Raw genomic sequence first — 23,096 nt, 5'->3', positions numbered from 1 at the left:
TGACACTCCTGTCATTGGCAGCGGTGGTGTTGGTAAAAGCAGCTACTAGCATTTACTGTTTGCCTGACACTGTGGTGACCTTATCACATGGACCACCTCATTGAAGTGTCACAATGATCCTACAAGGGGGATGCCATCAACACTGCCATTTTATAGATGAGGAAACTGTGGCCTAGACGAGGTAAGGGATGTGGCTGAGGTGGTGCCAGGCTGATTCCGGAGCACAGACTCTCACCCAATCTGCCGTCTTGCCACTTTCTCTAAGTACATGGAAGGATGAAAACACAGGAAGGAAAGCTCCCTGCCCACTGTCTGGCCTTTGTTGTTGCGGCCCCACCAGGGAGTTTCTCCAGGCAGGGGCCAGGGAGCAGCAGGTACACCCACCCTGCTCCATGCTGTTGTTTGCATTTTGCAGAGAAGTTCAGGGACTTGCTCAAGGTCACCTGGTGCAGAGGAGCTGGGACTCCGACCCAGGCAGCGTCTGTGGTCCCCGCTGCCACATCAGCCTGCCCACGCCTCCCCCAACCCCCAGACACTAAATTTATATTTCCTGGCCTTCCTTCCAAGATGGATGTGCTAATTACTGATCTCTTTTTTTTTTTTTAGTAATAGTAATCATCAGGAACACATTTTTTTAATGTTTTCATTTTCTGTTCTGCAAACTACCGAAATAAAGCATTGATCAAACCCACAGGATAAAACCCAGTGAGCGTGAGGCCGGGTAAATCAGGAAAAGTTCAGGAAGACATTACACTAAAGCAAAAGAAACAAAGTGTTGATTAGGGACTTATTTTTGTATGAGATTAAAATATGGATCATTAAAATAGGACTGTATTTCAGGCTCCGTATCCCGCCTCATCAGAGGCATCACCATGACTACTAGGTTTGGATTCAGTGAATTCCAAAGCTGTTCCCAGCTCACAAATGCAGTCACATGGGCCATGCTTCTACCTTAAATATAATGTTTTGAAAAGTCTGGTCCGGGACACCTCTGCATCTTCCCACCCATCTCCTTTTAATAAAATACCCAACTACATGGTGTCTACAGCTCTTTGAAGTCTTTAGCTTTATTTAATCATATTAGTGGCAGAAAGGTGTTCCAGTAGCAACCACATGTCAAAGGTAGAGGATGGAACAAAGTCAAAGACACAGGATTCCCTCAAGAAACACTTAGGGTGGCACATCCATGGAACTTCATTTGGTACAAACCGGAGAGGACTGGAGGTTTGCAGAAAGGAGGAAGTTAATATGGAGCATTTCTCCAGTTCCTGCTGATTTTGAAAGAAAACATAATATAGCAATATCTACAGCCCAAAATATGCAGCTAAACAAAGTTGTTAATTAACGTTATCTGTTAAAAATGGCTAAAATTAGAGACAAGCCTATTGTTTGGTACGCTGTTGACTGCACATCTGTGTGTGGAGAAGGGCGTGGGGGGACAGTCAGAGGCCTGTGATATTTTAAAGATTAACCACCCATCCCTATGGGTTTTGAGGCACTCACTTGCATTTTGAACTTGAGCCAAAGGGGTGGGATAAGACCATGACAATTTTTTTGCTAATTAACTACTCAGTGGACACTTCAAATACCAAATATATCAGAACTGAGAGTTCTGCCCAACCCAGCACTAGCCATCCTCTGCTAGGGACTGACATCTCAAGATGATTTTCTAGAGATTATAGAACCCTGGAACTGTGCCTATATGTATTTTTAAAAGAGGGAAGCTTCCCAGAATATGCCGGTTCCTTATAGAGCGTCTCCAATAGTTAGCACCTCTAACTGGACTTGCGAATGTTTTTTTTTTTTTTTTTTTTATATAAATATTCTTTTCCTGCCTGGGATTGGGGTTGGTTAAAAAGGCATATTTCTCTCTGTAGGAAAGATTTCGATGAAGAATCTATGAGTCGTCGTTTAAACATTAAAAATGCTCATACTTAATGACTTCATAATTCTAATTTGAATAATCTAAAGTACAGCAAAGATAGATGTAAAAGGATATCGTCACAAAAATAGCAATAAATAGGGACAATTTAAATTTCCGCTAAAGGCTGGTATAGGCCTCTGATAGGTCATTATTATACAGCCACTAAAGCAGTTTGGTAAAGTGGAGAAGTCTTTAAAACCTAATGTGGAGGTAAGAGAGTATATTAGGACTATGAAAAGCTGGTTCAAACTATATAGCTATAGATACTGTTAACAGGGCTCCTTTAACTCAGCAGTGGGATTGTAGGTAATTTTTGTTTTCCTTCTGGTTTTCTACATTTTAAAAACCTTTTGGTATATTACTGTAATAATCAAAAAGGTTTTGTTTTTAAAAAATCACAAGGCTCTGACCTTGTGAGTTTCGGGTGCTCCATCCTGTTGCCATGAGCTCCATTGACGGCAGGGAGCCTACCTGTTTTGCTCCTCGTGGTACCTTCAGAACAAGGCCAGGCACACAGCTAAAGCTTGATAAATGGTTGTTGAAAAAAATATCGCCATTTCGGCTGGGCGAGGTGGCTCATACCTGTAATCCTCACTGTCCAGGAGGCCAATGTAGGTGGATCGCCTAAGCTCAGAAGTTGCAGACCAGCCTGAGCAAGAGTGAGACCTCATCTCTATTAAAAATAGAAAAATTAGCTGAGTGTTATGGCAGGAGCCTGTAGTCACAGCTGCATAGAAGGCTGAGGCAAAAGAGCTCTTGAGCCCAAGAGTTTGACGTTGCTGTGAGCTACAGGATGATACCACAGTGTTCTAGCCTGAGCGACAGAGTGAAACTATCTCAAAAAGAAAGAAAAGTCCTCACTTCCCTATTTCTTTTTCCTTTCCCTTTGCAGGAGATGTGCTCTATGAACTCCTTCAGCATATCCTGAAGCAGAGGAAACCTCGGATTCTTTTCTCACCATTCTTCCACCCCGGAAACTCTATACACACCCAGCCAGAGGTCATACTGCATCAGAACCACGAAGAAGGTACTTGCTTGGAAGGGGCTCTGTTTCCTTACCTGAGGTTTAGATGCCTCCAGGAGGTTCAGTTGTTCACAGGCTAAGCTGTTCTTATGCGTGTAAATTCATTTTTCATTCAGCAAACACGTACTGGCTGCTTACTATGTATGAGACACTGGGGGAAATACCTCGATGCGTAAGATACACTCTTGGTTCTCTGAAGCTCAGCCCGTAAGTGAAGCACTGAGATGGGTATAGGTAAAAGTACAGCAGGACTCTGATCAGCACGGATGACCTGGGGAACACTCCAGCAGAGAAAATGACACAAGGGAATAGGGAGCAGTCAGGTGACAGGTGACTTGGGTGCTAGAGCTTACCTTCTCTCTCCCTACTCTTTTATTATGAACAATTTTGAACCTGCTCCCAAAAGCAAGAATTAAACAAATGTCTCCCTGCAAGCCCTCCATCCGTAGTTTGCCATTACAGAGCTATTCTAAGGAGCTTAGCTTGGAACCAGAGTGTGAAGAACTTTGACTTCTGGTATATAAAGGAAAGTAATAAGGAGGTACTGAAGATTTTTGAGCAGGGGTTAATAGAAACTGGGAGAAAGGCAAACAGCCCGCACGCTGTGAACTAGGTGTTGGGTGGAGCTTTCTTCATCACACACCAAAGGAGGCTGGCTCCAGGATGCACAGTGTGCCATTGAGTCCAGATGTCCTAGCTGCTCCTCTTCCTTTGTGAGTCAATAGTCATCATTGATAGAAAACAGAAGACCAGGCTGGTGCAGTGGCTCACGCCTGTAATCCCAGCACTTTGAGAAGCCAAGATGGGAGGATTGGTTGAGGCCAGGAGTTGAAGACTAGCATGGGCAACGTAGTGAGGCTTTATCTCAAAAAAAAATTTTTTTTAAGAATTATCTTGGTGTGGTGGCACATACCTATAGTCCCCTCTATTTGGGAGGCTGAGCTAGGAGGATCACATGAACCCAGGAGTTCAAGGTTGCAGTGAGCTATGATCGTGCCATTGTACTCCAGCCTGGGCAACACGGACTGGCGTCATTCATTCACTCATAAATAAATTAATAATCAATCATACATATATAAACAACCAGCCAACCCCCAAGCTATCCTGAATTTAGGCCCTGGACATAGTCTCAAAGTAGATGGTTGGTATGGAAGTCTTACTCTGAATGCTATTCTACTGCACAGCCTGGTATATAGCAGCATTCCCTGCTGGATTGTGCCTCTGAGGGTCAGGATGTCCACAGCCTCCTGCCCAAATCAGTCACACAACAGATGTTACACGCACTAGTAAGTTTTCACCTGTACTCAGATTACTAGAGGATTAAAGCTCTGATGCCTTGGGGCACTTCTTTAAATTGATGGATCATCCCCTGGAGCAGGACTAATGTTTTTGTTTTGTTGTTGGCAAATTTAAAAAATGAGATGTTTTCTGTTTTCCAAACACTTCACAAAAGAGAACCTGACTCCAGGCTAGCAAAGCATTTCTCAGCCCCTCTCACTTCCGTGGTGGAGGTAAAGGAGCATTTTGTGTGTGCCCCTTGCCTTCCTCTCATCCTTTTCTCCCCTGGCTTTACCTTTGCTAACTTTAGCAGCTGCCCTCCTCCCCCGATTCAGTTTTCAGTTCTTTAGCTCTTCCTGCCATGTACATTTCCGGCTTGCATAATAGCCAGCAGCCACTCCGGAGAGGAAGAGGTGGGTTTACTGAAGCTTGACATTAAGGCAAGAAATAGATTACCCGGCCTGCCTTCCAGATACAAAGGATGTTTGATGAGTTTCCCCCCCACCTCTCTTTCTCTCATTATTGAAAAAAAAAAAACAAGTATCCCTGAATGTGAATGGAGACTTACAGTCTCAGCTCCTCCCAATCCTTCCTCCTTTCCCCTTGCCCTGATTTGACTCATACGTCAGTATGTAGTGGTGTTCTCATTTGCAGGAGCTCATCAATAGAGAAATGTAGAGAGCTGCTCTCAATCCAAATACAGATGTGCCACAGCATATGCTGTCATGAGTTTGCTCTTAGGTGTCACGATGTCATTGGTGGTAAGCTCAGTAGGTAAGAGAATGAGGCCAAGGTTTGAGGGCACTGTCCCATCATCACCCCGCAGACCAATTAGCGCGGCCTTAGATATAGCTCTTAAAATAGCGCATTCTTAGAGACCATTACTTAAGCTAATGTCTAGGAAGCAAGATCAGAGACTACATGTCCTCCTCTTTCTATTCAAGTATGGTGCAGGCTCTCAGAGGGACAGGAACACACAGTAAGAAGGAGAGTATGAGTCTTTGTCAGGTAGAATCCAGTGAGAATAACCATTCAGGCACAGAGGCTGCCCCCCTACCTTCCTGCTTCCAGGTATACATGAGTGCCCTTCATGACAAAGATACCAAGCAGACAGGTGCATGGGTCAGTACAAGTTCCCTACCTCCAGCCACCTCCTCCCTCTTTCCCTTTACCACCAGAAAGAAAAAAATGAATTAAAAGATAACAGACAATTGATGTGGACATGTTAATATACTGAAAGATCTGGTCCTGAAAAAAAAATGTCTGTGAAATTATGTTTATCAAATATTATTTCCTCAATGACTTAGTTTACATTACTGAATATATGGTACCATCTCAAAGTATGCTGGCCCAAGACAATTCACATTGCTATAAACCTGACATAGATAGATAGATAGATAGATAGATAGATAGATAGATAGATAGATAGATAGATAGATAGATAGATAGATCACGGCCTGACTCCACTAATAAACAGCCTGGTGAGGTCTGAGAGTCAAGTGTAGACACAAGGCTTCATTCAACCTCCTTGTTGACTTCACCCAATGACAGCCACTAGCTTAACAGTTCAGACATTCATAATTTCATGATAGGAATTTATGCCACAATACAATGTGTCTTGCTCAATCAAGCGCCAGTTGTCCACAGATATCCTCTTATATCTTACAGTGAACTCACATCTTCCTCTGGAATAGCCTTGTAGCAGTGATGTTAGCACAGAGGTTCCCTCTGTTCCCTCTGTTCTCTTAAAGGAGGGGAGGAGGATAGCACTTATTCAAACTTTCTTTTGTCAACATTCTTTGTAAGTACTGTATTCTGAGATCGTGTCATGCAGCAAAGCAGTTCCCAGATTACCCCCTACATCTAGGAAAATCAGCATTTTTCACTCCCTTATTAATTGATTATGGGAAGAGAAGATGATGTTCTATAATTAGGTTAACCATAAAATTTCTCATTTATATGAAGACACTCATGGCAATGACACAGCACTCCATGTATAAGTAAGCCAGGACAACAGGTATGGATCAGAGCCCTCCCAGATAGACTGGGAGGAGAGGAGTGTTTATGTGTATAACAAGTTTTTTAAAGGATGGAATCTGGAAGCCAGGAAACCAGTTTCTAATCCTCCATTCTGCTGGAACAAATCATGAGGGCAAAGTCTCTTGTGTCTCTGGCTCAGGTTCCCAGTAGTGAGATGGTGGTTTAGACTGAATGGTCTCTAAGCCATCTACAACTCTCAGACCCGCGTGTTATGTCCAGAGTTCCTGAGTCTCCCTGGGTGATATGAAGACAAATAAGACACATTCTGTACCCTCAGGGTCTTGGGCATCTAAAATCCAGAAAATCATAACAGGGTCCTGCCTTGTGTTGCCCAGACATAGGAGGAAATCCTTTCTGTCTTCATTTGTCTAATCTATCAAGAATGTCTGATAACATCGCCCCTCTCAATAGTTAAACCAAGGAGTAGCGTCCTTCATTCGTTTCATGATGAAAAGCTCAGTGTAAGCAGAGTTCTTTTTTCTGACTATTATGACTCATACTATCTGCGTAATACGACTTAACTGGGAGGTAGGTAGTTATGTAGAAAGGAGGCAAAATGAGTAATGACACTACTTCTTTCATGAAAACCAAAAAGCAGATTATCTTTGGAAATATCAGACCAGCAAATGACAACAAAATAAATTTGTTTTGTCACGTGCAGTTGTACTGGCGACTTCTTTTGATAACTTAGGTTCTAAAATCAGTTTCTTTTAGGTCCTGTGGAGCTAAAAGGAACTGATTTTAGCTCCTTTCCAAAGAAAGGCTTTGTCCCCAAAATAATACTCGGTTGCCACTGGTCCTTTGATGTTGGAACTACTTGAATAGTGTTTCCCTAAAAGCATGTTGGACAATATAAAATAAGCTTCCCTCCTCAGCTAAAATCTCTGAACAGGGCAGCTGGACAGAGTCACCCTGTCAAACTTTACTGTGCCACAACCTGTAGTCAGAAGGAACAAGCACTTTCTCATCCCACCACCCCTTTGGGGGACCCTTCCTTAATGTCAGCTTTTCAGTCCTACCCCTTCTGGTGCCCCATCAGAGAGATTTTTAATCACTTTAATTTGAGACTATTGACACGTGCAGTACTTTGATTGTTTCTATAGCAGGAGATGCAGTTTTAACCCTTCCCAATCCAATTTTTCTGCCACCCGCATACTCCCCAGCTCTTATTTATTTGGTGCGGGAAAGAGGTTGCTGGATTACTTGTAATTATCCTACAGTTTTAAGAGAGAAAAACAAATACGAAACTCACCTGATGATTTTATTATCTATCGGTAGTTACATAAAATAATTAACGTGTTTTTATTTATTTTTGTTTATAAAAAAATCATGTTGGATGAGATCTGACATGGGATTAGAAAGGGTTAAGGTGGTAGCTCTGCTTTCGGGCAGCTCTTTATCATGAAGTGCAAAGTGGTGATGAGAAATTTTAAGCATGGAAATACTATTATCTCAATTTTCCTTACATCTAACACATGGGGATGGCCCAGATAGTAAAGAGAAATCATTTCTTTGTGGGAAGCGGGGAGGGTGGGGTGTGTTTCATGCTAACCCACAGAAGTTTTATTTCTGTGATTGCTTTACTGAGGGGAATATTACCCCTCCCACCTACCCCACCACCATCACCAAACCCAAGTGCCCAAAGACTACTTTGGAGGAAGGAAATCATATACAATTTTAATGAGACAATTAAAGAAGATGAGGTATATGAATTCACTTCGTAACAACAAAATAATAGCTAACATTTATCGAGTCCTTGTTGTGTGCTAAGCTCTGTTCTAAACTCTTAAAACATTCAAATCATTTAATCTTCATAACCACCCTATTCAAAAAAGTGATATTATTTTCCCCGCTTCATAGATGAGGAAATAAATGTTAAGAGCAATAAAGTACCAGTTGGGACTGACTCCAGTGCCTGTGTTCCTTTCATTGCAGCGTGAATAAACAGACCAAAATAACATTGTTATAAATTTTTGTTGTATAAGTGCCAGAAAGTAGGGTGAGTGACTGGACGTTGAGTAGACGTCGTGGAGATGAGGACGCCCAGGCAATTTGCAGGTCACCTGACTGAGGTACAGTGTGGCAGATGCCAGTGTTGGTTCTGTGTTACTACTAAATTTGAACAAAGAAAGTCAAAAGATCACTTAGGAGACCCTGAAGTATATCTGTGGTTCATGATATTAAACACTCATACTACATTGGACTAAATTAACCCTTACAGATGACTGGCTCTCTCAGGATTAGCATGAGGGAAGTCTCCCATCCTGTCAGAAAGGCGGGTTCCGAGTCTGGCGCTGGCTTCTGAGAACAGAAGCCCTGGCTGTCACCCTCCTGGGAACGGCTCCTCAGGGTAGGTCACCCCTAGAAAGCCGGCCCCTGGTTACAGCTGCTGATTTGGCAACCAAAGAGATAGAAATTTTAGCTGCTCAAGTCACATCCTCTCCCTGGTTGGGGTATAAACCACCCCGATTCTCTAGTCTTACAGGGATGATGTTAAGGATGAAGTGTCAAGGACGTCATCAACTGGGGGTTGCCGTCTTTGCTACACATTTTAGGCATATCATACATGGCAGGCAGACAGTGTAACAGCATACGTATACGCTGTGGACCCAGACGCCTGGGTTCAAATCCCAGCTCCTCAGTTTACTAGCCTTGTGACTTTAGGTAAATTACTTCAGTGTGTCTCAGTCTCCATCTTAAAAGAAGGAAGACAACAATGCCTATCTCATAGGGTTGATGGAAGAAAAGAAATTAATTAGTATGGAAAAGGCCCTTAAAATAGCACCAGTAGATAGCAAGCACTCGGTAAATGTTACTCATTGTAAAATTGTTCAATATTTCTTCCCCTTCTTTGGTTAGGTTCCCCCCCCCCCTTTTTTGTAAATTTTTAATTAGCATCAGATACAAGTAACATTTTTAAGCGTGCTGTTCAGTAGTGTTCAGTATGTCGACATGGCTGTGCGGTGCTTGGTTTTGTCCTTACTTCCCATGCCCGTTTGCTTAACCATTCTTATCACTGCAACTGCAGGCACTTTGTGCAAACACCAGATTTGTGCATCATGTAGAAAAGGCCTGTCGCCTCCCACACCATTATCCTAGAACACCTTCATGGATTAACCGGGCACCATCTGCACTGTAATTTCTATGGGAAAATACTTTTGAAGTGCCGGTCTCAGTTTCAGAACACAGCCTGTTCTGAAATGAGCACTGCTTGCATTTTACATTACCTGGCACATGGTCGGTCTTCCACGACCCATTCGGAACCTTTGCAGTAATCGTCTGGCTGTCGCCTATCACACCAGAGAACTAGAAGATTAACCTGTTTGTAGTCCTTTTTAGATTATGATTCTCGAATCTGGTAGCAGGTACTAAGACATCCCACTAGATCAGGCCCAGACCTCGACTTCCTAGTCTACCTGGCAGGGAGCCTCCAGGCACCACTTAACACTTGGCCTCACGTCACTCTTCTGCAGGTCCTTTTTGTTTCTGGGTTTGTTTCCTGTATTTCAGGGCCCAAGGCAGTATGACCTTTGACCTCCTGACCTTGCCCCTGTGGCAGCATTTGTTTGCTGTGGCAAATATGGAAGGCACTAGATTGTAAAGGGCTACTTTGCACCTTGTCTGGGTTTACTGGGGGCCCCGACACCCTCCCTGCCTCCTCAAGTGACCTGAAGCCTACTTTTAGCCCTAGGACTAGTTTGCTTTCTTCAGCCAGAAGTTTCAGAGGCAGGAGATCCCTAACCTGCATGAATAACTTTCCCAAGATAGGCAGGAAGTCTCTGAGAAACTTCCTTCTACCCCTAGGGAAAGGCCACCTGACCCCTTTGAGATAAGGGAGGGAGGGGGAGTTTGGTTTGTTCCATAAAAGGAGCCCTTCAGTGAAGGGGTTATCTTGCTCTTTTCCCATCTCAGGACTCCTCAGCTTCTTCGTGCCACTGTGTCACCAGTCCCTATAAATGATTGAGAGGTTTACCCCGACAGGTCTAATTGGCTCATTGGTAATCCAATCCCTTGATTTCTTTTTTTTTTTTTTTTTAGACAGAGTCTCACTCTATTACCCTAGGTAAAGTGCATGGCATCCTAGCTCATAGCAAACTCAAACTCTTGGGCATGAGTAATCCTCTTGCCTCAGCCTCCTAGCTAGGACTACAGGCACCCACCACAATGCTCAGCTAGTTTTTCTATTTTTAATACAGATAGGGTCTTGCTCGGGCTGATCTTGAACTCCTGAGCTCAAACAAGCAATCTACCTGCCTCAGCTTCCCAAAGTGTTAGGATTACAGCCCTGAGCCCTGTGCCCGGCCCAGTCCCTTGATTTCTTTGTTCACTTCTTTTGTGCTGCTTTATTGAGAGGACAGAGACTCCCCTACACTGCCTGGGAATAGTAGGACTTCCCCAGCCAGGAGAAGCAAGCCTTCTGTATCTGCAGATTTGCACACACTCTCTGTGCCGACCCACTGGTAAAGGTCACCTGTTTGGAGGCAGTCCTGCCTGGCACCTAGTAATGAAGGTTACACCTCAGAATACTACAAGTTACCCATTTTGTTTCTCTTAGCTCCTTTCATCAAATGCTTATAAAATTCTAGGAGCTTACATAGGGTTTATTGTTGGTGACCTCAGACATACATGAATCACCCACCCCAAACTAGGGCACTTCCCTTCTCCGGCCCTAAAGGGAATTCAGGGATGATGCCACCTTGTTGAGATGAACAGACTGCATAGGGTCCGTGGAAGGCCTCCAAACCTCGCAGAAGTTTACCCACAGGGAAGGAGTAGGGCTGGCGTGTTCACTGGGCTGCTGTGACATGGGACCACCAGCTGGGTGGCTTAAACTATGGAAATTTATGAGAACACAGTTCAGAGGTTGGAAGTCTGAGGTCAAGGCGTCCCCAGAGTTGGCTCCTCCTGAGGACTGTGAATGAGGACGTGTCCCACGCGTTTCTCCTGCTTGCTAGGGGCTTGCTTGAAATCTTTGGCATCCCTTGGCTTGGAGGGTTTCATCGTCACATGGCATTCTTCTGTGCACTTGTCTTTATATCGGAAACAGCTTTTTATAAAGCCACCAGTCGCATTGGATGGTTAAAATGACCTCATCTTAACTGATTACATCCACGAGAATCCTCTTTCCAAAGAAGGTCGCATTCTTGGGGCAAACACAATTCAATTCATGATGTGGGTTAAAAAATTTGAGTGTGTATACAAAATATATTTTGAATTCCACTTCAAGACTTAGAGCCTTTAACTTTTGTGTAGCTCTTTATATCATTCATAGTTGCCACTAATTTTTTCCCAAACTGTGTTGAAATGTGGTCCCTCCTGAAAGGATGTGAACCACAGTGGGCCTTGGTGTGAGAGTTAACCTATGTGGCCTGTAGGTTTGCATCTTCCCAACTGACGGCTCTCTCATCCGGGGGCCTCCGGGAAAGCGTGATGGTGGAAATGTGATCCTGGCATGTGAGATCCAAACTTGATCTTAGCCTGTTCTCTTCCCTGGAAACTTCCCAATTAAAACCCATGACTTCCTCCAAAGACAGGTTTGTGTTTTTTGTTTTTTCAGAGTTTCACTGGGTATTCATTATTTATAACATGATTAAATTGGGTTGAATTTAGATGAATGTTAAGTAGAAAAACATTTCTAATAAGTACAAGGAAAGAAGAGAAATCAAACCTTTTTTTTAAATATGCACCTCACATTTAAAGTCCTGATTTGTTCTGGGCTGTTTGGTAGTAAGAAGAAGGGATTATTTGTGTCCAACAAAGGTCTTCAAAGAGAAAATTTGAGGATAAGAAAACACTTTTGTGACAGTTCCCAACCAGTCTGTGGTCTATCTTCCTCCCGTCTTTCTCTGCCCACACTGACTAATTATGTGTGGCTTTTCCTTCTTCCCTGTATATTTCCCTCCCCTATCAAGACCTTCAGAATGAGGGCAATGTGGATAATTTCCCAGTTTTCCAGCTGGGCAAACCACCAAGAGCAAACCCAGACAACAAGGCCAGACCAAAAAAATCTTCTTGTTTTAGACAGAAGACTCCTACATCTGGGGGATTTAATGCACCCACTGTCCGCTCAGTGCATTTCCTGTGTCCGGAGCTTCTCTGCCTGCCGGCTCTGGTCTCGTAAGTTTCCATACCCTCCTGCCAACTTATAATAACAGAGGCAGCAGGCAGCAGGGTAGGAACGTCATAGCCCACGCCAGACGTGGGCGCTGCTTTGCAAATTGAAACAAAGCTTGGAAGGTCTCGTTGCAGGCCTTTCAGCCTTGACAGTGGTTGTGCCCAGACCACCAGGAGCCTGGAATTAAATACCCTCAGATCCAGTTCTCTTCCATTAATGTTATCAGCTTCATCAAGTACTTCCTCTTTAAGTGGTGTCTGCAGAGAAATAAATAAATCAAGTTCCTCTTAAGGGCTGTTCAGCCTGGATCCTGACTCAAAAGTAAAATCTGAGTGGGATTATCCAGAGCAGTGTCACCCTCCTGCATTGTTCCGAAAGATCTGGGCAGGAATGGACAGTGAAATCTCTCCAGGACATTACATCAGTTCCTCTTTAACCCTTGGCATGAAAGTTCTTCCTCTCATAGTCCTCCCAGACTTCCTAAAGCTGGCCCTGAGTGCACACCCACACACCGAGCCTGGAAGCCTGCACATCAAAGAAAGCCTGCAGGTAACCAGGTTACTAACGCCTGTGTCCGTTTTGAAATTTATAAGACGGGAAATGGATTTAGGAAATAGGATTTTTCGATACATGGTTTTCATCATTCTTAAGTATTTTTAAACCTTAATAAGCTTTTAAGTAAAGAGAGACATTTAGTAAATGGCCTTTGGAAGAAAATATATGAAAGTTCAAAATGAAACCATCTTGAATCATTGCTTACGATGATCATAGTCCATGACAAATGAAAAGTGAACCCGGGACAAAAGATAAATTCATTTTTATAGGCAGCAGAATTGAGATCCACATTAGCTATGAAAAGAAAACTCTCCTCCCCAAAAGGTTGCAGGTTGTTCTAGTCAGTACCCTGTCATTATCTGTGTGCATTTGGGACGATGTGAGGAAGTTGGTGCTTGTCATTCCAATGTGCATCCTTGCAAGGTTGATTAAACACTTTTTATAATGGGAACTATCAAGTCTATGTAGAAGTAGAATCGTATCGTGAACCACCATGTACCATCACCAGTTTTAATGATTAACTCATGCTCAGTCTTCTTTCTCTGTGTTCCATCCGCTCTCTCCTTCACCAACCCAGATTCTTTTAAATCAAATCTCAGATACGTCATTTATCTCATCTGTAAATATGTCAATATAGGTCTGAAAAGAAAGAGACTGTTTACACAATCATAATCATGGAAACTACTTGTGTTCACATTTTACCAATTATCTTATAAATGTTTTTTACAACTTGAAATTCAAGTAAGGGTCTGTACATTGCAAATGGTTGATGTGTCTCTTAAGCATCTCTCAGTGTGTAGGTTCCCATCCCTACCTCTGTGTGTGTGTGTGTGTTTGCATTGTTTAAGGTCTCAGCAAAATAACTAAGAAAATGCTATGAAAGCTATGTTAACTAGTGTGATGAAAATGTGTCAAACAATCTATGAACCAAGTGTAGTGCCCCATGATCATATTAATGTACACAGCTATGATTTAATAAAAATTTTAAAAAAGGGAAAAAAAAGAAAAGAAGAAGTGAAACATAGTATTAGTATAACTTTTCCCCTATACATGTCTTTTCTTCCTCTGGTTGCTGTCAAGGTTTTATCTTTGGTTCTCAACAGTTTAATTATGACGTGCACCAGTGTGATTTTCATTGTATGTATCTTGCTTGAGCTTCTTGAGTCTTTAAATTTGTTGTTATTGCCAAATTTGTGGACAATCTGGCCATTATTTCTCCCTCACCCCCCCCCCATTCTTTATATATTCTTTTTCTTGGACTCCAATTACATGTGTATTAGACCATTTGATAGGGTTCCACAGGTCACTGAGGATTTATTTGGATTTAATTTTTATTGATCTGTCTTCAAATTTACTGACCTTTTCTTCTCCTATCTTCAATCTCCTATTAAGTCTATCCAGGCCAATCTTTCATTTCATAATTATACTTTTCATGTATAGAATCTTTATTCTGTTTTCTAATAATTTTTATTTCTCTTTTGACAGTGTCAATCTGTCATCACTCATGACCATCATTTCCTTTAAGGGCTTGAACTTATAATAGCTTCTGTAAAATCCTTGTTTGCTAATTTCAGCATCTCAGGGTCTGTTTCTGTTGATTGCCTTTCCTTTTGATTATGGGTCACATTTTTCTCTTTCCTCTCATATCTAGAAAACGTTTATTAGATACTGAGTATGATAGATAATATATTATAGACACTTTGGATTATGTTTCTATCCTCTGAAGAGCGTTGATTTTTGTTCTATCAGGCAGTTAAGTTACTAGCCAGTCACTTTGAATTTGTGGAGGCTTAGTTTTACATTTCATTAGGTCAGATCTGTTTCAGTTTTGTCTTGTTCCCTTAGCCACATTCCTTTATCCTGACATAGATTTTTAATTCTGAAGATGTGACCATTCTGGGGTAATGAACAGCCTAAGGTATTCACAGAGCCTTCCAGCCTGATGAGACTCAAATTCTGGACTCTGTCTCTACTGCAGTACCCAGCAGCTGAGGTTTCTGCTGATAATCTTTTGATCATCCAGCTATGGCTTTTCCTTGAACTTGGAGTCTCCCCTGCACTTGTGCTGTTCAGGAGTCAGGCAGGAATTTGAGGGAACTTTTACCTGCCAATTTAGTCACTAAATCCTCTGAAGCTTCCACCTTTATGGGATTTGCTTCCTCAAATTCCTGCCGTTCTGACAGCTATCTACTGTATCTTCTAACATCTCAAGGAAGCCACTGTTCATCATCTAACTTTGTCCTGTGCTTTGGACTGGAGAGTACCCTTTTGTGAGGGAAGCTGTATAAATATGTATCTCACTCTGTGTAGGTAAGTTCTTCCAAGAGTAAAATCCCCTTTCAGTTTTTGTGTGCTTTTGCCAACTCTCTAATACCTTTGAATAGTTTTTATAATACAATAGAATTTCCGTAGTTGACCACCTCCCTACATTGACCACCTCCTTAAATTGGCCTAATTTTCGTAGACTGGCCATGCACCACACATACATTTCAGTACAGAAGGCCTAGTTCCTTATGTTGACCACCTCTGTATGTTAACTGATCTGTTGAAGTCCTGTGGGTAGTCAACTTACAACAACTTCTACTCCGTTTTACCAGATTCTATAATTTCTATCTGCAGAAAAGCTAATACAAGCTACTCTGCCATTATTGGAACTAGAATCCCCCCCTGTCCTTTTTCAGATAATGGGTAGCAGATCATAAATACTTCATTTTGCTTTTCTCATCTAACCATAAGGCCTGGATTCCAGTCCTTAGCAGAATTTTGAGATTCTCCTTATTCCTTTTTTGCAGTTGCATAGTACTCCATTATTTAAAGGTAACTTTAATTTATGAAATCAGTCTCCTATTGATAGTTAGTCTAATGATAAGCACTTTTAAATTTATGGGAGCAAATTATATGATAGTCACAAAATAAGCCTGTTGCCTTTAAGGAGATGAACAATATCATGAACAATATCATGAACATGAACAATGTTCGTTTTGTTCAACGTCTCATGTGATAGGTAAGATCTAGTAAAACTTTTAAAAACTCCCCATTTTCTTCTTAACCCTGTTTAAAACTTGAAGACACCAGTACCTCTGTCTCTGGTAAATGGTCCTATCAGATCCCCCAGATCCCCCTTATGTATTTTTCTTATAGATTTTGTCTTAATAGACAAAGTTCGTATCTTTGACTTGCTTTTTTTTTTTTTTTTATTGAGATAGAGTCTCACTGTGTTGCCCTTGGTAGAGTGCCCTGGCACCACAGCTCACAGCAACCTCAAACTCTCTGGCTTAAGCGATTCCCTTGCCTCAGCCTCCCAAGTAGCTAGGACTACAGGCGCCTGCCACAACGCCCGGCTATTTTTTGGTTGCAGTTGTCATTGTTGTTTCGCGGACCAGAGCCAGGCTTGAACCCGCCAGCCTCGGTGTATGTGACTGGCACGCTAGTCACTGAGCTACTGAACCTTGACTGACTTTATTTACAACCTCAGACAAGTCTTTAACCAGAACAGGGACCAGTGAGCACATATCCTTTTGGCGAGACAGCTCTGGCAACAGATGTGGCCAGAAAAACCTCATTGAAATAGATGTAAGGCCCTATCCAAAACTCTATTTTCATGGGCAGATCTCTGTTGTTCTGAACCTCAGCAGGGACTTCTGGAGCCACATGTGTGCTGGTCCATCCCTCAACCCAACCCCCAGAGCTACTTGTATTGCTGAGCTGTAAACACATCTGATATTGCCCTTGCTCAGATGTCACCAGCTGGAGAATTCCAGTGGGAGGGGGTAGAGGTCTTGACAGGGGTGTCTATCTATCCTGCTCCTTACCTCCACCTGTCTCTGAGCATTCGTGCAGTCTGTGCACTCAGGAAAAATTATTACTAAAAATTCCTTGAGGTACAAGATTGTCATTCTGTAAGTTGGCACCACTGTTTATGCTTAGACCAGGTTTTGCTGTGATGTTATGTCCCAGTTTCTATGTTGCAAAGTGACAGATACTGTAATGAATACACAGGTTCTAGAATCTGACCAGAGGCTAGTTCTGTAATCCCTGCATTGGCTTGTAGATTTTGGTAAATTGCTGAATGTCTCGGTTTTATTATCTGTAATGTAGGGATGATGATAGTAGCTCCTCTTTAGAGAGCTGTAAGTTTTTAACAGTAAAATCCATTAATGATTGTTACTTATGCTACCCTGTTTCCCCGAAAATAAGACAGGGTCTTATTTTAAGGTATGCTCCCAAAGATGCGCTAGCTCTTATTTTCGGAGGATGTCTTATTTTCGAGGAAACAGGGTATTAGTGTTATCTTTAATACCAACTACTCATGGAGGTATGAAATATGATAATGTTGTTATGAGAATATAAATCAATTAAATTGTCTAGAAAGAAACCCCTAAAAACTCTTCCATCTCTGAAAACCAAATAGAAGAATTAAGTGAGAAAAAGAACGGAAGTTTGGTTTCATTGTATTTATAAGCCGTCGACAGGTGTTAATGGAATGCTCATAGATACCCTTAGCTCATCCAGTAGTAGAAAAATAATATCAAGTATGTGCACTTTAATTTTTTCTACCTCCTGGGGAGAAAGGTGTTTTATGCTCAGGTGCCAGCTCTGCTGTTCACTGCCTTTACAGTGGCAATGAGGTCCCTATCCTGCCAGTTCACTGGGGTCTGTGATTGTCTTTTTTCCACAGAGAACTGCATCCAGAGGACCCCCAGGCCCTCCGTGGAGAATGTGCACCATAACCCTCCCACCATTGAACTGTTGCACCGCTCTCGGTCTCCCATCACTGCCAACCACCGGCCATCTCCCGACCCTGAGCAGCGGCCTCTCCGGTCCCCTCTGGACAACATGATGCGCCGCCTCTCCCCAGCTGAGAGGGCCCAGGGACCGAGGCTGCACCAGGAGAACAACCACCAGGAGCCCTACCCCCTCTCAGTGTCTCCCATGGAGAATAATCACTGCCCACCATCCTCCGACCCCCACCCGAAGCCATCTAGCCCCCGGCAGGAGAACACCCGCGTGATCCAGCTGATGCCCAGCCCCATCATGCACCCCCTGATCCTGAACCCCCGGCACTCCATGGATTTCAAACAGTCCAGGATCTCCGAGGACGGGCTACACAGGGAAGGGAAGCCCATCAACCTGTCTCATCGGGAAGACATGGCTTATGTGAACCACATCATGGTCTCCGTCTCTCCGCCTGAAGAGCACGCCATGCCCATTGGGAGGATAGCAGGTGAGTGAGCTGTCTGTCCCCTGCACTGCCATGCCAGCACAGACGAGGCCTGACAGAGCCCTGCCCTCCCCTCAGAGCCTTGCAGCTGGCCTCAGACCACTCCCAATTAGTTGCCCTCCAAGGCTCTGAGAGGGCAAGCAGAGGCTTCTGCCTGAATGAGGCAAAATCCCTAATGGCTTGGTTAATGAGCCGCAGGGATGGAGTAGTTAATGAGCCTCAGAAATGTTAAGAAACAAATGTCCTACGTCCAGCTTACAAGGAGAGTCACATCAGAATCAAGGCTAAGCGAAAACATTTAAGATAAAAGGTTTATGAGCATGCTAACAGCCCTGTCCTAAAGTTTCCAGCAGCTAATTAATGACCAGACACAGCATAAAGAAGCTTTGTCTCAGATGCGGGCCTGTAATTCCATCCTATGGGCAGTAACTCACTGCAGCCTTCACCGTGGAAGTGGGTAGGAGAGGAAAACAGGATTATGGGGTTGGAGGCAGATGTTGCTGGGTCATTCGGACAGGGGAAACCACCCCTGAGTTCTTTTCCTTTTATGATGACAAGCCCAAATTTGCTTACATGTGGCCAGACTAGGGTCTGTTTGCTGGTCTGCCCATAATTCACATGATGTCTGTCTTCAGAAGCTCGATCCTCTAACCATTTGACAAGGTTAGCTCTTTTGCTGCATCTGTCCACTCATGAGACATTGTTGAACACCTACTGTGTGCAGAATAATGCATCAGGAGTAGGGATACAGAGCTAATGTAGCACATACTACCTTCTTCCTCAAGGAATTTAGAATTTAGAGGGAGAGACCAATATGATAGAAAGCAGAATGAAATAAGACTTATGTCCCACTCACTGAATGCACAAGCATTCATTGAGCACCTACTGTGTGCCAGAGTCGTAAAGTGCTGTGAAAACTATGCAGAAGGAAGGTGCATTTTGACTGGAGGAACCAAAGAAACCTTTGCATAGGTGAAAGTGAAATGATTGTGCTTTCCGTAATGGAAGGGAGGCCTGGAGGTAGAGGTAAGGGAGGTCTGGAGGTAGGCGAGGACAAACCCATTCAGAGAAATATGAGAAATATCCCTTCCTCCCTGAGCTGATGGCCGAGGACAATTCCAGCTGACCAGCAGGATACAGCCACACTCACAGCAACATAACAACAGGTACTCCCACAAGCCTACTTGACCTCTGCCTTGATGCGCTATCTTTTTTTTAAGTTTAAATAATTTGTTTCTAGCTGGCCCCACCAGCTCCTCAATTGTTGCCTCAAATTTTATTGTTATAATTTACATCAGAATGTAAAGAAAATGAGATGGCATATAAATGAGTTGTGTATTTAAAACACTATGAAAAATAAAAGGATAGATGTTTGATATTCCATTCAAACTGAATCCTGTAGGGTTGGGTTGAGCAGGGCAAAACTACTAACATGAAGTTAGTTATGAACGAGCTGATGGCTCTATATTATAGCTGGGTGCTGGGTGCCTAGGGGATCATGTTATTGTCTCTACTTTTACATATACATGAGATTGTTTTAGTAATAAAAGGAAAAATATTCTAAGGAACAAAGAACCAGGGATAAAGAAGCAAAGAGCTTAGGCAAAACATGTAAATTCTCCCTTAGATAATTAGAGAAAGAGGATGGGGTCAGTGTGTTTCTGTGAGTGCTAAAAATGACCCGTCTTGTACTTTGCAGGCAAAACACTTGTCCATATGTACCCTTCCTGTCTCGTGCCTTGCGTGGTGTGAATGGTAATACTTGATGTTTTGCAGATCCTTCTGCTTGTTTGTAAGTCTCAGGGCAACTCCTTGAGGCATTAATTCTGCCGTGTTCATTTTACATGGAAGGTTCATTTGTACAGAGGAAACCACAGAAGAAACTGAGGCCCGTAGAGGCAAAGTCTTATGTCCAAGGTCAGGTAGGTGTCCAGGCTCTGTAGGACAGTGCCTCCTGACCCCATGCCTGCTGTCCTTACTGCTGCCCATGTGGGCCTGGCTTTCTTGTAAGGTCTGTCTACTCACCTCCTCTGTGACGCTGTCTTCACCACAGACTTCTTGAGAATCTAAGATAAGCCCATCATGCAATCAATATATCAATTGTTTAGACTTGAGGTGTTATTTTTTCCTTGTTTAGTGGCTTTGTAAATTTCAAAATATTAGTCTTATAAAATTAACTACTTTTTATAAATCTTATTCTTAAACATCAGTGTCATTTGATGATGGATGCAGGTTTATCACTTGGGTATAGTATTCCACTGAGCCTTGATGTCCACAGATGCCCTCTCTTGAGAGCACACAAAACAGGGGAATCTCTGCTTTTCGTGACAGTTCTAGGAAGTCAGAATATTTGTGTGAAATAACCACAGAGCCCAGATCTTTAGGGGAATGCATTAACTCCTTCAGTCTGACAGTTTCTTAAAACTAATTATTAATGCTTATTAGAATAACATATCCAAAAGTTTTTAAATCTCGAAATGTATGTGTTAACTAATTTAACCCAATCCGAGGTTAACACATTTAACTGAAAGGTGGTGTTTTTCTCCAGGGTAAGACAGGATGGTCCCCTTCCAGTTTCTCGGAGCTCTGTAAGTCTGCCATCTGACCCTTGACTCTTAAACCTCTGAAGTGAACTCGTCAAAGCTCTAAGCAACTTTATTTCTTTTGGGATAACCCTTTCTCTCTAGCCTACCCTTTCAGTTATCTTTCTGTACTACTCAGATCCTTGAAAAATTGACTCTCTTTATTGGAGATCAAATTCATTGGACAATTCCTACGTACAATGAAAAGTTCTGTCATTACTGAACAGTCATAAAAAGCCTTTGAGTCTCTATAAGGCAGCTGTTCAATGAAAAAACTTAGTTCCTTAAAGCTTTTTGAATGAGCACAGTACAGAAAGAAATGAAGATACCAAATGCCACACTGGTGAGCACCGTAACTGTAGGGGAGGGAAACGCTATGCGTGAATGTGGGTCATTAAACAACCCCAAATTCTTACCATTCACAGATGGTTGGCTCACGTCCACCTGGTCACCTTCTGTGTCTTACCCCACTGTACTGTTTAAGGTGGCAGCGAGTTCAAGGAGGTATAAGACACAATCTTTTTCATGAAAAGAGTTGAGCACAGCTCTAAAAGTAAGGCACAGGATATGCGTCTTAGAAGGGTTCCTATTAAGTCGTGTAGGAGCAGAGAAGGGATGTGAGAGAAAGTCATGTGAAGGGCTGCCTTTAGCTGCACTTCGATGAATTCTTGGAGATTAGAAAGGAAGAGCTCATTCCAGAGAGAGGAAAATTCCAGGCGAAAGTAAAGATAAAGCTCAGTATATGTATATTTTTTCTAGAAAATATAAATATAAATAAGAGTTCAGGTCTATCTAGATCAATTTAAAAATCTATCATTTTTCATAAATTCTTTCTTTGAACTTTTTAATATCTATGAAATTGTATCATATAATTAAAAGATTACGTGCAGTGTTTTAATAGTTTAGGTATTTACCAAATGGAAAAACTAAGATAATCAATAAAGGAAATTCAGTAGGTGGCTGACAGTTTAAAGACAAACCACAAATGAGCTCTGTTTAAATATAACATGCAGCTTATTTTTAAAGGTGTCACTTTTCAAAGCATGGAGGACTGCTATTAAGAGTTTTAACAGGTTGGAATGGCATTTATGGGAGAGTTTAACACAGGACAGTGAGACAAGATCTGTAGGTTCTATTTTTTATTGACTTGCCGATGGCATATGAAACAATGAGCAAGTTGCTTCTTTCTGGTTTTATATTTTATTATCTACAGGAAAGGATTAGTGGGGAGTGGTGGGTGGGGGGTGGGGGTGGATAATGGGAAGCATCTGTCAGTCTTCCAAAACTTTACCTACAGAAGTCTTACTGGCCTGTATCCCACTATGTGTTTCATAGCCAGAGTGTTTTGGCTGCAGGCACCTATAGGCTGATGAGGTATCTTCCAGTGATGCCATGAGTCACGTTTCCAGTATGTGCTAAAATTCCTCTTTAGGACTGAATGATTTCAAAGCCAGAAAGGTCTTTACAGATGAAGGAACTGAGATTCAGATACATCAAGAGTCCAGCCCACAGCTTCTGTTTAGGGTTCTTCCCAAAACGCTTGTTTCCTCCTAGCCTGGGACCCTAGAGTAGAGATTGGAAACTACAGCCCATAGGCCGAATCTACCTACCACCTGTTTTCATAAATCAAGTTTTACTGGAAATTAGCCGCAACCATTTAGTTGTGGAGACCGGGCCGTGAGGCAGCAGGGCCCCCCACCCTTCTCGGAGAGCATGCTTGTGAAAATTAGTATCGTCTGCCTGTGTTTTCATGCTGCAAAGGCAGAGCTGAGGAGTTACAGAAACAGCACAGCCAGCAGAGCCCAATATATTTCCTGATTGTCCCTTTGCAGAAAAAGCATGATGCCCTCTGCTCTACGGCACCGCTTTCTCAGGTGGTCACTGTGCTTGGAATCATAGGGATAATGTAGGATGCAAATGTAGAGAACACTCCTGCTCCTGAGGAATTACTTGCGCTCTAGATGACAGGGCATGCTTGTCTAACAAAGACACAAGAGAGTAGACAGATTCTGGACTGCAGGCTACACCTGCAGGTGAATCCAGAATAGTTACAACTACAGGAATAAAATACAGCTGCTAAATGAAAGAAATGGTTTCTTTGCACATTCGAATTATGTAGTTACTCATTGATGTATTCAGACATTATCACTGATTCACTATATGCCAGCTATCATTTTAGGAGACAGAGGTACAGCGTCTCTAAATGCCAAATTTTGTCTCTGCTGACATAGGCAATATCCCCCTTGCTCCATGCTGTCAAACTAAGCTCCTACTTCAGTTTTAATTAGAGACAGCTAAATCTTAAAAGAGTATGCTTTAAGTCATTTTGTTTCCTCTTAAATAAAGTTATTTAATTC

The 23,096-nt window shown here is 42.6% G+C and overlaps 1 protein-coding gene across 5 annotated transcripts in view; it reads left to right on the top strand.

The window, feature by feature from the left end:
- The window catches only part of ETV6 (ETS variant transcription factor 6), a 247,878-nt gene that overhangs the window by 197,801 nt on the left and 26,981 nt on the right, over positions 1 to 23,096 (top strand). For all 5 annotated transcript variants that reach the window (XM_053555453.1, XM_053555449.1, XM_053555454.1 and 2 more), the window contains 2 exons: positions 2,817 to 2,951; positions 17,615 to 18,160. In XM_053555453.1, coding sequence (XP_053411428.1) covers positions 2,817 to 2,951; positions 17,615 to 18,160 — 681 coding nt within the window. The remainder of the gene's footprint in view (positions 1 to 2,816; positions 2,952 to 17,614; positions 18,161 to 23,096) is intronic.

The sequence above is a fragment of the Nycticebus coucang genome, chromosome 12 (genome assembly GCF_027406575.1).
Source record: "Nycticebus coucang isolate mNycCou1 chromosome 12, mNycCou1.pri, whole genome shotgun sequence".
Classification (NCBI taxonomy): Eukaryota; Metazoa; Chordata; class Mammalia; order Primates; family Lorisidae; genus Nycticebus; species Nycticebus coucang.
This window is presented reverse-complemented; position numbering and strand designations above follow the sequence as displayed.